General features: G+C 41.6%; 1 protein-coding gene across 2 annotated transcripts in view; it reads left to right on the top strand.

Annotated features, from left to right (window-relative positions):
- The window catches only part of SPTLC3 (serine palmitoyltransferase long chain base subunit 3), a 131776-nt gene that overhangs the window by 98149 nt on the left and 17890 nt on the right, over positions 1–15737 (top strand). For both annotated transcript variants that reach the window (XM_084623555.1, XM_084623556.1), the window contains exons 8-9: positions 6844–7063; positions 8368–8494. In XM_084623555.1, coding sequence (XP_084479681.1) covers positions 6844–7063; positions 8368–8494 — 347 coding nt within the window. The remainder of the gene's footprint in view (positions 1–6843; positions 7064–8367; positions 8495–15737) is intronic.

Raw genomic sequence — 15737 nt, 5'->3', positions numbered from 1 at the left:
GAAGTCTGGTGGTTGGAGACAAATTCATGATTTATACCAACTAAATGTATTCTTCCAAAAAGTAAAATTCCACATGGTCACATTGGCATTAGTAAGTCCCTTTCTGGAACAGGGGGCACAAGGTTTGTGGCCCTCGACATGAAAGATGCTTACTTTCATATAGACATTCACCTGTCCCACTGAAGAATCCTCATATTCCTCATTGGGAAAGACCACTTCCAATTCAGAGTGCTCCCATTTGGACTAGCTATGGCACTCAGGGTCTCTACAAAAGTCCTTTCAATGGTAATGGCTTGGATGAGAAGACACACATGTCTTTTCATATCTTGATGACTGGCTCCAGACATGCAGATCCAGCAGGGAATTCTAGTTGGCGACCCTATTCCTGCTCCATCTACTATCTTTCCTGGGAATCTGTGTCAGCCACAAAAATCTACATTGACTCTCACGAGGTCCATAGATTTCATAAGTGCGACTCTGGACTCGACTACAGCAAGTGCCTATTTCCTGTTGGAAAGCTTCCGTATCGGGGTGATTTGATAAAATAGATCACCCTCACATCTCAGACTATGGTCAGAACCTGTCTTTCCCTCCTAAGCCATATGTCCTAATGTGGCCATGTAACACCATTCACCAGGCTTCATCTCCACTGCCTACAAACCTGGCTTCAGTCCATTTACTCACCAAAGACAACCTCAATGCTAGAGTAGCAATTCCAGCCAAAGTTATGGCCTCTCTTGGCTGGTGGACAAATCCAGAGAAAGTCCAAATTGGGGAAAGGATGGGAACAAGATCTCCTTCCTCCCCCGAGTGTAGAGACAGTCATCCTCTGGAATTGGTGTATCAGAAACCACATAACCCTCTCAGCAATATAACTATCAAGTGCACACAACTCCCAAGCAGACAGTCTCAGCAGATACTTTTCCATGGGCCATGAATGGGAGAGTTGCAATTCTGTTCTGAATGAGATCTTCACCAAGTGGGGAACACCATCTTGGGATCTCTTTGCTTGGGATCACACGTGGAATACAGATAGGGACCACACATCTCAAAGAACCTCCAGTTACAGGGAAGTAACCTCCATATATTCAATATTGCTAGATACATATTAGCAGACCAAAATCAATCCAGTATATTGGTAATAACATTTAAACATAAAAAGAAGGGTGAGGGAAGACATACTAAAATTCTTCATTTTATATGAGCTTGAGCTTCTGTTTTCTCTCCTTCTGACCCTTTCCTTTCTTGGGCTCTGATTTTGAAGTAGCAGTAAGATTTTACACTACCTGGGTAGGCTAGATTTAGTTCTTTTTAGTTTTGACATTTGGTAAATCAGCATTCTTACACAAAGCATTGAGAAGGAGGGGAGAATTCTTTAAAGTATCTGTCTTGGTAAGGTCATATGCTACTTTCTTAAATGGGTTTCTAAAGAAATGGAGCATCATTGATAACTATTATATAGAATTAAAATCACTTGGTCAGATCCATAATGCAAGTTAAAGTATCTTGATTTACAAGTTTGGCTTGGCATCTTTTTGCATGGATGTAACGTTCCCCTTTGGGGGCGGGGTCCGGGGGGCGGAATGGCAATATATCACACTGATGAGATCAACATTAAGGGTCAAATTCTGCCTTCATTTTCACTCCTGCAAGCTCACTGGTATGTTAAGGGTATGTGAAAGAGTTATCCTACTCAGCAACACTGCACATGAACCTTGACTTACCAAACTGGCAAAAGTTGAAAAGAACTACTGCGAGCCAGTGTGGTGTTGAAAAATCAGACTGGTGTTTCAAAATCATAGCCCACTGAGTTTGCATGGGGATAAGTAAATGCAGAATTTGGCCCACAGCTTATAAAGGACCCAAGCTGGGTGTCAAATAAACAGTGAGAAAACATTTCAGTTTTTAAAATTTATTTGACATTCAGAAAAGGAAAGCTCAGCACAGGTAAATGTAACTATTAATGAAAGCTGGCTTTTAACTTGGACTAGTTTGAGAGTAAATTTATTCCATATTCAGTCCAAGCTGAGAGAGACAACGTGGCCATCAATCCTCAGTACAAAAGCATGAACAAGTTTTGGCAGGGTCCATGGCAGAAATTAAACTGACTTGCTAAATCATGTCTCTATTATCTAAATTCTAGCTAGTGTTTTCCTTGGCTTCTACTGATTTCAGTTTAGGATCAGTCAATTACTGCATTCTTGTTCAGTTTCTGGTATATTTGTGCTACGTAGTAACATATTTACTTACAAGTCAGATGGGCCAAGGCCCAAGGCAACAATTGAGGGGCAATATACAGTGGTCAAAACTGATTGTTTTTCATCAAACTTTTTTCCGTTTTCATTTTAATTTGACTTGGTCATATTTCTCTGATTGCTTGGACGCTGTCCAGTGCATTTCCATGTATACTTGAGGTTTTTTTGTGATTCAGTGCCAGTACTCTAGGCAGTCTATTAGGGCAATTTTTTATATCCTGCTATTAGGTGATTGCCAGCCCCTAAGTCCAAAGGGGTAACATTTTACATCACTGGCCAGAGACCAACAAAAAGGGGTTAATCAATCAATGGCTGCTTCCTAACATTTCAAAATACTGTAATTTATTTGACTTTTTAAACGGTTGCTGTAAACCACAAAATAGAGAAGTCTGCGTCAAGTCTCCTAAATGCCGCACTGTGACAAAATTTACCAAAGAAAATAATGCTAAAAGCAAAGATTAAGATTTAATGTGTGTATTTTGGAAGATCAAGATCAACATGAATACACTGCATGTATCTAGTTGTATATCGGATCAGAGGAAAGGAGTTTAAAGACCCATGACAGACATGATCAAGGGGCCAAAGGGATTGACTTATAAGGAAAGATTTATATGTAATCTGAGCAATGACTGAGGAAAGAGATATGATAAGTCTTCAAATACTGGAAGGGTTAGAGTAAATCTACCGTGATTGGAAGGGTATTACATGCTGGCATATCTAGGAGTTGTGAGATGAAATTAAGAAGGGGAAATGGCAGTCTGAATATCAGTAAAATCAATCTTCTTGACAGTGCAATGAATAAGGCTATGGAAAATGCCTCATTCTACCAAGAAAAATGATAGAAGCCCAGTTGCCTGAGAATTCTAAAATGAAACTGGATGACATGCTGTCAGTGTGCTGTATAGAATAAACCTGCATTGCCAGAGAGAGAGGATTAGTTGACCTACAGTGACATGTGTCTGCCATCTCCCAGGCTCCAAAGCTCTTGGAAGCCAATGGAAAGAATCCCATTAACTATGATGAAATTTGAATTGGGACCTGAACTCTGTGAGTCAGAAACTACACCATTTGTGTCCTGTACAAACCTTGTAGGGGGACCTCTTTCCAACACTTTTGTCTCGTGGCCTGGTTAAAACTTCATTGGAATTGTAGAGCAACTGGGACGTATTCATGCTGTGACCAAGTTATGTAGCAGAGATAAAAACTTTGTATGTAACTGAAGCTTCAGCCCTGTCACAGAACACAGTTAAGATCCTGTCTGCAGTACAGATCTGAACTGTTGTAACTGGGTCAGGGGACAACAGTGTCGTGAGCAGGTCATGGTCGTTTTTGTGTTGGAGACTGGCCCTACAATTAGGGTGACCAGACAGCAAATGTGAAAAATTGGGGCGGGGGTGGGGGGTAATAGGAGCCTATATAAGAAAAAGACCCAAAAATCGGGACTGTCCCTATAAAATCGGGACATCTGGTCGCCCTACCTACGATGCACTATGGAGCAAACAGCAGAGGGCTGCAGACAGAGTACTGTGTGAGGGAAAACAGCTTCAGAAGTTATAGGCCAAAAGGATCCTACAAAACTCCACCAGGCCAGGTCTGAACTCGAACAAATTCCAGTTGGGCTGGGTTTGAGGCACTAATACAGTGATGTCAGACTTCTGTCCCCAATCCTGTTTCCCTGACATTGACAGCATGCACTCATTGTTCAGTTTCGTAGATTAATTTGGGGGCAGATTCTGGTGGGGACTCCCTGAGAGGGATGCGGGAAGCTGGCGTGCAACTACATTGCGCAGCGTAAGAGAGGGACTCTGTCACTGTTACAGTCCCTGCGCTCTCGTGAGGTACACACTGCCGCAAAAGGAACAGGAAGGAAGCAGAATCAAGGTCTCACCCACCTCCTTCGCATTACTTCACAGAGGAAGAGACCAGTTGAGTGAGGAGGAGATGCCTGCACCTTCCTAAAGAATAGTGTAATCTGCACCGGCCCCTTGCACGCTGGGCCCATGAGGCACAATCCCTCCCTGAGTTGCTCAGTGGATGGCACCGCTTAATGCTACTGCTCAGTCAGGCCACAATGACACAATTTAACCCCCCGCCCCTCCAAAAAGATGTTAAAGATTCCATAAACTCCTTTCAGACTTCCAGAGCTGTGAAATACCCTGAGCGTTTTGTAAGAGTAACACTACCAAAATGAAACAAACAGCTCTAGGTCCCTGGTTTAACTCCAGCACTGGGTAATATTTACTGGAAGTTTTACCTTCCATAAGGGCTGCTCGGTGGCCTATGTCAAATGAGTTTGGTCTCAGTCTAGTTCTAAGTAGAGAGGTGTCCCCATCGCAAGCCTTCTTCCGCAATCACCAAAGATCAGCAGAGAGGCCAAGGATAGAATGGGTACAGAAACCAAACTGGTCTCTTGTCTCTAGAGCTGGTCCCACCGAGGGAAAGTTGAGACTCATTAGCAGGGCAGCATGCAGGGAAACCTGCAGTAAAGCTGCCTGTGTTCTGGCCATTCTGTGGAAGAACTGGGCCTTTCGTTGTTCTGGTGGGCTCTGGCCACCGTCCCAGAATTTAAATAAGCCAGCATCATTCAAGAACACTAATAGGTTCTTTGTTTCACTAACCTATTTAGACTAAAAACAATTAACTGCTACTTACACATCGTTAGGCTATACTGTATGAAAACAATTCCATCAAATTCTCTTCACATTTAAAATCTCCTGGCAGTCATATATCAGGAGAGGGAATGTAACCAAGCTCGCTGTATTGCAGGATTCAGTAATTACATGATTTTTGCTGTAGAATTACGCAGGGGAATATAAATTTTCTACTTTTAAATTAAGATTTTAGCCCTTATAGCTGTGGAAATAAACTTACAAATGTAAACAAATGCAGAGTGTCTTCCTGAGTCTGCAGACACCCTGAAACAATAACTCACAGTGGCATAATTTGCCCTCTTTGATCAGCATGGGCTATGTGAAAATACTGTTACATTCCTGAATGTTTTAGCTGCAACACAGAAGTAATGCAAAGTCCACTGTATTATTATGTATTGGTTGTAGTGTCGGGTATTGGGAGAGGGACAGTGGGATGGCTTCTCATTGTCGAGAGTTAACGAGATTTAGGGGGCAGAGGTTCAAGCCCTCCCAAAACTTTCAAGTTACCTACAACCCTGCCCATGAGAGTTAGGGAAAGAAAAGAGGCCAAAATCATGAAAAGCCTCCTCTGTGCCAAAAGCCTCTTGTCCCCTACTGAACTGCCAAACCTCCACTTTCTCCCTTATAACTTGTACAGTGCAGCTACATGTTGCAAATACTAAAATCTGTGTGGGCAACATAAAACTGTTTGAAACTGATATCGAGATAAATAAGTCTGTGAGGCCGTACTGACTGTATTACTCATTTGCACATTTAATTCAGAAACAGGCTCCATTTTTCAATTTAGCTGGAGCTGCATCAAGATTTCCAGTTTGACCCACCTGAGCAGGGGGCCACCCCACAGAATGTAGGTTTTGCTTGGCACACAGCACCTTGTTTTTGGTATGAAATATGTTAGCACTTTCAGATGTTTTTTCCCTCACCACAGCTAGTGCAAGAGACCAAGTTTAACTGACTGTAAAAATAAACTGTAGAATACATCTGAAGGTATCTGGTGATAAGCTTCCTTAGGAATCTCACCCAGGTTTTCAAGGCATACTAGTGTCCACAGCAAAGGTACAGATAGTTAAACTGCCTTGCGTTAAAGTGGATTTCTAATTTGTTTCTTGAGGAGTTCATCATCTTGCAAGGTAATTCCTGCTGTTCACCTACCCTATTGAAGTAACTACCAAGAGTGTAATGGGTTTCTTATCCTTTTTTCCCTAGGAGTGTCAAGAGCATCAATGCAGCATATTGAATTCTGCTCTTGTACTAAGGAGAAAAAACATAAAATATTAAGGATCTTTTCCTGTGCAGAGCTAGATTGTGTGTGGCATCCCCTGAAAGACACAGACTAGGAGTGGAGGAGTCAAAGATGATTTTAAGATTGTTCCTTCTCCAAGAGCCAAGTCTTCCCTAAGTTAGGGAGCCTCCCCACGTCTGCCAGTGGGCTGCTCTGAAGCTCATCTATAGAAATCTTTCTGCCCCTGGCTCCCACCTGTGCTACACTAGACTTCTCCTGCACTGGGGGAATTCTGCCTGGATCTGTTGCCTTTACAACCTGTAAATGTTGTCAGAGTGGCATATAGACATACGTGGGGACCAGAGTGGCAAATACCTTCTAATTGTGGGGCGGTTGTAATGAATTATATACGCTGATCTGGATAAAGTCCAGCATGTCATTTGAATCCTTCCCTTCTCTTTTCTGCATGCAGAAGTAGGGCTGATAATTTGCAAAAGACCGAGGAAGTCACTGGGACTGCTCGTGTGAGTGACTGCCTGCTCAGCAATGGGCATAAAGACTTTCCAGTTTTCCTTTGAGCTACGAATTTGGTTTGAGCTTTAAAGAGGCTTTTTGTGGTATCAGGGTAACCCTGTCATCCCTAATGTGTACCTTAGTGCTAATATTTAAAGAGAGTGGGGGATTAAACGATTCATTACTAATTCTCATTCTCTAGCATGGAAGGTTCCATTGTGCGCCTGCCAGAGATAGTCGCCTTGAAGAAGAGATACAAAGCCTATCTCTACTTGGATGAGGCTCACAGCATCGGTGCTGTGGGACCCACCGGCCGGGGAGTCGTGGAATATTTTGGAATGGACCCTGAAGATGTCGATGTATTGATGGGTACATTCACCAAAAGCTTTGGAGCAGCTGGAGGATACATAGCTGGCAAGAAGGTAAATAGAAAACTTCTAGTCTCTGTTTGGCACCAAAACAAATGTCATTTTATCTGTGTATGGTATGTATAGCTGCCTTTCCATATAATCTGCCATACAGTCGTGCTATTATAGAGAATTCATCGTTCCTGTTTGGATCCCAAATGCATGATTGAGCTGTTCAGATATTCTTCATGTTGAGATGGGTAAAATATTCAGTTTTCTTATTTTTGTTTGATATTCATATTAGGTAATTTGCTGCGCTGTTGGTACTTTTGTCCCAAATCTGGGTGGAGGGCTTTATAAATAATGCTGCTGTTCATTGTCTTGGGGATATTCAGCCAGCTGTGGGTGGCTAAATATACTTCAATGTACAGATTTGCATGCCCAGTTTGGGATTATGCCAGTATAACTATACCTGTAAACTATATCAGTACAACTGGTAAAACTTTCCTGTGTACCCAAGGCCTTAAGCCTTTATGTCCTGTAACTAGGCCCCCTACCTATGACTTATCCTACTTTGTATAAAGTCATTTGGCTCAGGTAAGTAGCAGGGGAGGTGTCACTGAAGCATCAGGGCCTAAGAATTGCACTCAGAGCCACTAGCACAAATCCCCATGCCCACATCGAGTCCCATTTAAGTCTGTAGTGCTCTGCACAGGTGCAGGGGTTCAGGCTGGTGGTGGATCCAATTGCATGATTGGGGCCTGTTTTCATTTTCAGCTTATGCAGAAGCATGTGTCAAGGACGAAGGAGTGTGTTAAAGTGGAGAGCATGTGGCAATGAGGAGTTGCAATGGATGTTGATGGAACTGCTAGGTAGGGTTCAGCCTTATAGTAAAGACAAACTAATAAGACTACAGTGAAGTTGAATACAGACACTAGTAAGGTTACTTTTCTTCTGCTAAGTGTAATGGGAGACAAACTGCACTATTTGCCATTTGCACATCACAGTCATCCTTCTGAAAGGTGGGACAATTCTGTATTTTAAATACAGCTTGTTGATTAGTCCCGCAGTGAGCCCAGGTTTCCCGCCTCCCCTTCTGTAAAGAGTCTCATTATAAGCAAAGTAGTATTCTAGTTTGTAGCTTTGTTTCAGCTGTAGGTGCATAGCTTACATTTTAAAGGATCTACATTTGCCAAGTATCACCTGTATTTCTTCAGACCATGGATTTTGAATAACAATTAAGAAAATAAATCAGTCATGAAATGTTTTGGTCAAATATCCTTGATCTCCGTAGGTTCTCACCTGTATCAGTAGATGGGAAGGCGTTTTGCTCTCCTGATAACTCAAAGTTAACTCAAATTTTGTTTCACTTGTTTAAGGAACTTGTGGATTTTTTACGAACTCACTCCCATAGTGCTATTTATGCCACATCTATGTGTCCACCTGTAGCAGAGCAGATCATTAGGTCAATGAAATGTGTCATGGGACTAGACGGAACAACACAAGGTAAGACCCCTTTTAGTAACTGCACACATTTTATTTATAATCTTAGCATCTACTGACAGGGAGCAAAAAATACCTTCCAACAACAAAGGTCCCAAAGGCAGTAGAAAAGTATGGTAAAAATGGCAGTGTAAATGTAGTCATTAACATTGTACAGTCTATCATATCCATCCTGGCATGCCCTTGGGTGTTTTTAATCATACTGCTACATACTTTTATGCACAGTTTCATCAATGATCTCAGAGTACACTGGAAGCCATTTCAAACTAAGCTTCACAACACTCCTGCAAGAAGATGTCTGTTTTGCTGTTGGGTAAACTGAGGCACGCAGTGGTTAGGTGACTTGTTTGAGGTCACAGAGCAAGACAGTGCCCCTCTGGAGCCCTTGCTCTCAATTGCCTTTTCTAGCAAGACCACATAAGCTTCCCAAAAATGTATATGAAAAGGATATAAACTCTTTAAATCTGATGATTGACTTTACAGCATGAGTTCAGAGTTAAAGCTGAGGATCTCTTATTAATCATCTTGTTGGACTTAGATATTGCAATAAAAATACCACTTAGAGACCACTCCTGGAGTTTCAAACTCAGCCTTGTCTCAATAGAGGTGGTTGCCACATGAGATTCTTGATGAATGTAAATGTTTGAAACAGCAAATGATTGAAAGCATGATATAGACTTTCTACCCAGGTGTGACACTGTACATGATGGTACTATTAAAATTATGACATTAATGTCACACTTCAATTTGTAACTAGACTGCAGTGTTCTGAAGTTAAATTTGTTTCTGAACATGCTTTGTCCCCAGGTTCTGGAGAAACTGCAATAAAGACATATTGATGTCATTTATGGAGGATACGTTTTATTTGTATTCCTTCTGTGATGGGGACCTACTTTAAGTAGCCAAGGATCAGAGTCTCTGTATAATGTACACTATATAAACTATAGAACAACTGTGTTATGTAACTATCTGCTACTACTGCAGTATGTTACTGAAGTATATCCAAGCTCCTAGGACTTAAATTTGTCCTAACCCAGGGGTAATAGCTGATGTACCAATGCATTTTAATTTTCTGGAGGTGTTTAGGGAGAATGATGTGGATTTTGCAATTTTATGTATAACATATACTTGAAGAGCCAGATTGTTGTCCTGAACAGCAGTTCATTTATGCTGGTTCAGCAGCATAAAGGAGGTAGAATCTTCTTGTAGTAGGGGTCCCTGACTGAAGAAGATCTACTCAGTGACTTCCTGCTGGCCCTCCCTCATAGTCCTGGGTTGGAGGGCAAGCTGGGGATGGAGACTGACAGAGGCATGGCCACATCAGACTGCTATTCGCAACTATTTTGTACTGATGCAATGGCCCATAGAGTGCTGTTGCAAACCAGTACAATTTAGAGCAGCCCTGGGGCTACTTAGAATTGCACCGGGGGCCAATGGGTCCTCTGGCCCAGGCCAGCATTTGCAAGGTGCCAGTTTAGAAAAGGAGGAATGGAGAATCTGGCCCAAAATACCAAAATTTGCTTCAGTGCACAAGCAAAAATTAAGGTTACTTGGAATCTAGAAACACTCCATTGTGATGCCTGAAGGCTGGGGAAACAATATTTTAGTCATTTAGGCAAATAATCCAAACTGGATTAAGGAAGTTGTTGTTATACTCTCCAATTTGAAAGTTAAGGGTTGGGGATAGTAATATCTATGTAGGTTTCAGAGTAGCAGCCATGTTAGTTTGTATCCGCAAAAAAAAGGGAGTACTTGTGGCATCTTAGAGACTAACAAATTTATTTGACAGGTTTCAGAGTAGCAGCCATGTTAGTCTGTATTCGCAAAAAGAAAAGGAGTACTTGTGGCACCTTGGAGACTAACAATTTTATTTGAGCATAAGCTTTTGTGAGCTACAGCATGCATCCAATGAAGTGAGCTGTAGCTCACGAAAGTTTATGCTCAAATAAATTTGTTAGTCTCTAAGGTGCCACAAGTACTCCTTTTCTTTTTGCGAATACAGACTAACACGGCTGCTACTCTGAAAGCTATGATATAAGAGACTCGCTGTACTCCTTGTATTTTACCTACTGTACATTCAAATGGTCCTGATACATTATATAATCCTCTGAATCAGTTTTATAAAAATGCTTGCCAACAGAGGGCAATATTGTACCAACCCTTTTCAAGAGTTTTGTCTTTAGGGCCTAAAATATACGGTATGTAAAGCATTATATCTGTAGAGCATTTCTAATCTCAGCCTTCCAGAACTGCTTAGAAATGGCTTTGGGGTAACATGAGTCTGCATATAGTGTAGAGCAGGCTGATCGGAGACCTGGGTTCAAAAGAGAGCCTTTAAAGCTGTCTACACCTAGGTGATTTGGAGGATTAGAGTTTCAGAAAAAGTTCTGTCAGCAGCAGTGTAATTTAGTGACACAATGTTTGTATTTTTACATAAACTGAGTTGCTTCGCTTATCTCTGTTAGCTCTGGCAATTTATTTTAATTTGCCTTGTAACATTTAATACAGATATACTGAGCATCAGGTCATCAGCTTTGATGCTGCTTTGGCTTCAGGAACACAGATTGTGGCTCAGAATGTAAACAGAAAGAGGGGGAGAGAGCGTGCTCTGGTTGAATCTTCCTAGATGTTAGTTTAGCACCTAGCACAGCGGGGCCCTTATCTTGACTGGGGCCCTTGTGCATTAATATAATATAAAATAGCAGCTGTTAATTTTTGAATGATCCTCATGGGGCAACATGCCACATGACGGGAAAGTCTCAGCTCAGACAAGATGGCATCCCTACATCCAAAAATGGAAGAAACCATTGACATATGGAGTTTATCAATCCCTTGTAGAAGGTTAAGTAATTCACCTTTATGCACACGTTTCTCTTCCCAACCCCAAATTAAGGACCACACAGAAAACTCTATGAAGAATGGGGTCTTCATGAGGAATGGGTGAAGTTGGGTATGGGTCTTCCAACAGCCCTATGAAGATTACCCAGGAAAGATAACATGGCCTCAGGCCATATTACCTTTTTCGCAGACTCCTCTGTACTGGGGAAGCTTCCAGAGCCAGTGAGGAGGGTTGGCCTCTCCCTGCAGGTCTGCTGGATTGTGAGAATGGAATTCATTGCATGGGAGTAAAGCTGCTCCCACTCCCCACAGAATGGTTTTGGGGAGACTCTGTAAGGAGAACCTCACAAAGTGTTTCCCTTCCAACAGATATTCCTGTAGGTGGAGAGGCGCTGACTCTCAGATATCTAGGGAAACTGCCAACACATGTATTAAGTATTTTGAAAAGGAAAGAAAATACATCTTTGCTAGCTTAACATGGAATAACTCACCTAGAGAGAGACAGTGAAATACCTTGGTGGCAAATGAGTAAATTTGTCCCAGTTGTCTTCATCACTGAATCCTAGAATAATAGATGTATAGAAATCAGATCATAATTTGATCATTTAGTCAGTCCCTTGCAACTTCCAGGTTCTTCCCTGTAGTTTATTTTCTAGTGCTTTGCTCAGTTTTGGTTTACAAGTTAGTTATAGGGCTTCCACCCTGCCTTCCATTAGTTGTTAAAGTACTCTGCCTTGATCTGGTAAACATCTGACTTGGAGCAGAGCAAGAGAAATGTGCTTACACATTGGATGTAATCAAAGCCCAGAAATGCAGCCAGTGTTTGTGTTTACCTCCTCATGTATCAAAATGATCGATCTGCTGTTGTTTTTTCTGCAGTTATTTTGCTTTAGCATGATTATGCTTGGTTGAAAAAGAAAACAAGGTTTGAATTTCCAAGACCTAATTAATGGATTCATGACTGGGGGGTCTGAGTAGATACATGTGTGCACCAGTGGTGCTATATAATTAAAGGCATTGCAGGTATCGATATCTGCAGTCAGTGTTGCCCAACAGTTTCCATCATAAGCCCCTGTTTTCAGTTCCTTATAACTTTTCCAAACTTCAACCTTTCAGACTGAAATTTTCCATGGATGCCAGGTGTCTGCCTATGGCTGAATTTATTTATTTATTTAGACAGAAAAAGTTCTGTTGTTTCTCTCAAGAAAGTTAGGGAAATGTTAGAATATTTAACATGGGCAGAACAATGTATAGATGTTTCATTGAGTAGCTCTAACACTTCCATGCTTTGGAGCAAGGACTTGAAACTTGACACAAGGTCATCCTGGTGTCAAGGTTGTGTCTTTTGCCATCTTTGCGAAAATCCACCCAAATATGAGTCTCTGAAACATCTTCATTTCACATGTTCTGTGGAGACTTGTTTGAGTTTGGTGGGAAGGTAGTGGACTGAGATGAGGGGATGGAGTTGGAGGATATTGGAATGAAGGGGAAGACTGGGACTAAGAAGAGGTTGCAGGCTGGGTTGGGAAGGGGAGGTCTAAAACTGGGACATGGATATATTGGAGGGGCAGGAGCAGAAGATTTCAGGCTTGGGTGGGACAGGAGCAGAAGAGTCTGTACACAGTACAGTATACTCCTCTCAGAACATGGAACAGAACCCAGGAGCCCTGAGTCTCACCATTCCTCTACTGTTAGCAAATAGCTGTGAACCCACTGGCAAAATGTGTGTTTTACTTTCAGTGAAATGTTCCATTTTATCATTCAAAAACTCCCACTTTACGTAACTAAAAAGAAATGCAGGAAATACAAGGTCTCCCCCAAAATTTGTCTACAAATGAATACCTGGCACAGAATTTCTGATAGAGTCCTGAAACCACCGAACATCATTTCATGATCATTTCTCCAATATCTCTTGACTATCTTATGTACACTAGATGGTCTGTAACAATTTTACAGAATCCATGAGTAAATTACTGCATACCCTTCATTCTGCCTCATTTTCTCCTGTTCACTGAGCAAATCGAACCAGAAAATGCCAGGCTCACTCTAATTAATGGTCCGTCTAGTTAAGTATTCTGCCTCCACAATGGCCTATGCCAGAGGATTCAGAAAATGGTGAAAAATTCCCTAATGCCTCTGGCCATTTATGCAGTATTACAGCATTCTTAGTTGAAGAGGAGGAAACCTTTCCCTGAGCCTATATGTCAGTTCAGGCACTAAAACTTGAGGACCCACAGCATTTGCAATTTTTATCCTAGATAGAGTAACTGCAAATGTTCTATTGTAGTTCATATAATACAATTGCTAATAGAATACAAGTGTCTAATCCCTGTACGAACCTTTCACAGCTATAACTATATTCCTCACTAATACCATGCAGCGGTGAGTTCTATAGGTTAGTTTGCAGTGGCTTGTTGTTTTTTTTTAAAGTCACTTTATCCCTTTTAAACTTACATTGCCTTTTAATCTCAAATATACCCTTCTTCATTCATATGGGACATGGGAAGCAGAAGTTCCCATGACATTCACTTTATAGTTTGGGATATATATATATTCTTTATACCTTCTCTTCATGGCTTCTCATTATACCACTGGAGATACCTCAGGAAACTCAACAGCTGCCTTAGCAGTTTTAGCCTGTCGATGAGCCTGCACTTGGCTCAGGATACTTGGACTTTGTCTGATCTTTAATAATAGCTTATACTATGCGTACTTGCCTATAAGGCACTGACAGAGCTTCTCGGCTAAGATTAGTCTGAGAAAGCCATGCTAGCCCCTTCCAGCTGTGACCTTGGACCTTTTTTTCTTATTGAGAATACCACAAGCATATTTTTACACTTAAATTTGATAGGTAAAAAAATAGAACCACTAAGTGTACAGATTTAAGACTGCAAGCAAACAAAAGCAGTTTCCATACTGATGAAGAATAAAATGTAGTGATGTAACTTGCTAATTAAAGCATTTAAAAAGTCATATTTTTTCTATTTCGTATGTGATAATTCATTAACAATAAAGTAGTATTCCTTTTTATATGCTTTTATGGGACTCTGTCTAATTTTAAAATATATTCTTAAGAAGCTACTGTCCTCAGGCGTGTTACAAAACAATACGTGAGATTATTAAAACAGAAAGGATATTTTTAAAATGCAAATGACTTTCGCTGTTTATGGTTTAACTTTGTATCACAATTTCTCTCTCTGCTTGGAAACTGAAAATGGGACAAGTAGTTTGTAGTCAGAATTGAGTTCTCATGTACTAGATCAATGCTGGCACAGTTGGATTGCAAAACCTGCAGGGGAATATGTTTTTGTGTTTTAAAGGTTTATTTTAAAAATTGGCGATGAATCCCTGGAAACATTTACATTTGTCTTGGATTTTGTAAAAACTTAGGACCAGATTTTCAAAAATGCTCAGCACCCACAATTGGCACCAGACTTCCAAAAGAGCTCGCTCAGCTTCTGACAGCTGAGCTTCCAGGGCTAAATGGGAGCTGAGCTCTTTTGAAAATCTGGCCTTTCATGTTTTGTAAAATGAAATATGGCTGTCAGCGTCTCCTGTCAAATCTGAGGCCTTAATGCTGCAAGCTGCTCTGTGTGGGCAGGCCCCAGCACCCACTCACAGCGGCTTGCAGGACTGGAGCTATGATGAACTACATTAGTTTCTAATTATTATGGAACTTCCCTTTATTGCTCCCTAAGATTTTCTTCTTGTCTTTTATTATGAACTGCAAGAACTTCTCTTAGGTCTTGATCCAGCAGAACACTTAAGGACATGCTTGATTTTAAGCTTCTGAGTATTCTCATTAAATACAATGAGACTACCCACGTGTGATGTGTTTAAAATGCTGAAGTGCCTGGCTGGAATAGGGCCTTGCATCATAGCCATTTTCTCAGCAGCAGATGATGAGTCAGGTTGGATTCTGCCATCCGTACTCAAGCTGAAGCAGAACAAACCCTGAACGTAATCATCCTGATTTCAATGGCACCACCTGCAGAGTAAGGTACTCCTCACCCTATATGTGGCAGAATTGCGTCCATAGAAAATAATGGACTGTTGATTCTAACAAGCAAGGGAACTTGAGTAATAGGCTTACAGAGTAAGACTTTCAAAAGCACTCAGCACTGGCATAATGGTGCTCCTGTTGAAGTCAGTGGAAGATTTTCTGTTGACGTCAGTGGGAACAGAGCAGTGGTGGAGTGAGGTTTTGTGACTGGCAGGGGGTGGGGTGATGGGTCATTGGTGGTGAGCTGGAGAGCCAACCTGTCCTGCACTCGCTTGGCAGAGGCAGCTCCCATCCGGCAGGGCTAGGCCCAGCTCCCTCCTCCAGTCATTGCAACCTGACACCACTTAGGTTTGGGCACTGTGCGACCTCATGCACCGTGCTGCAATGCCCAGAGTGGGAAGCTGG

This window comes from Lepidochelys olivacea (genome assembly GCF_965140295.1).
Source record: "Lepidochelys olivacea isolate rLepOli2 genome assembly, chromosome: 3".
Classification (NCBI taxonomy): Eukaryota; Metazoa; Chordata; order Testudines; family Cheloniidae; genus Lepidochelys; species Lepidochelys olivacea.
This window is presented reverse-complemented; position numbering and strand designations above follow the sequence as displayed.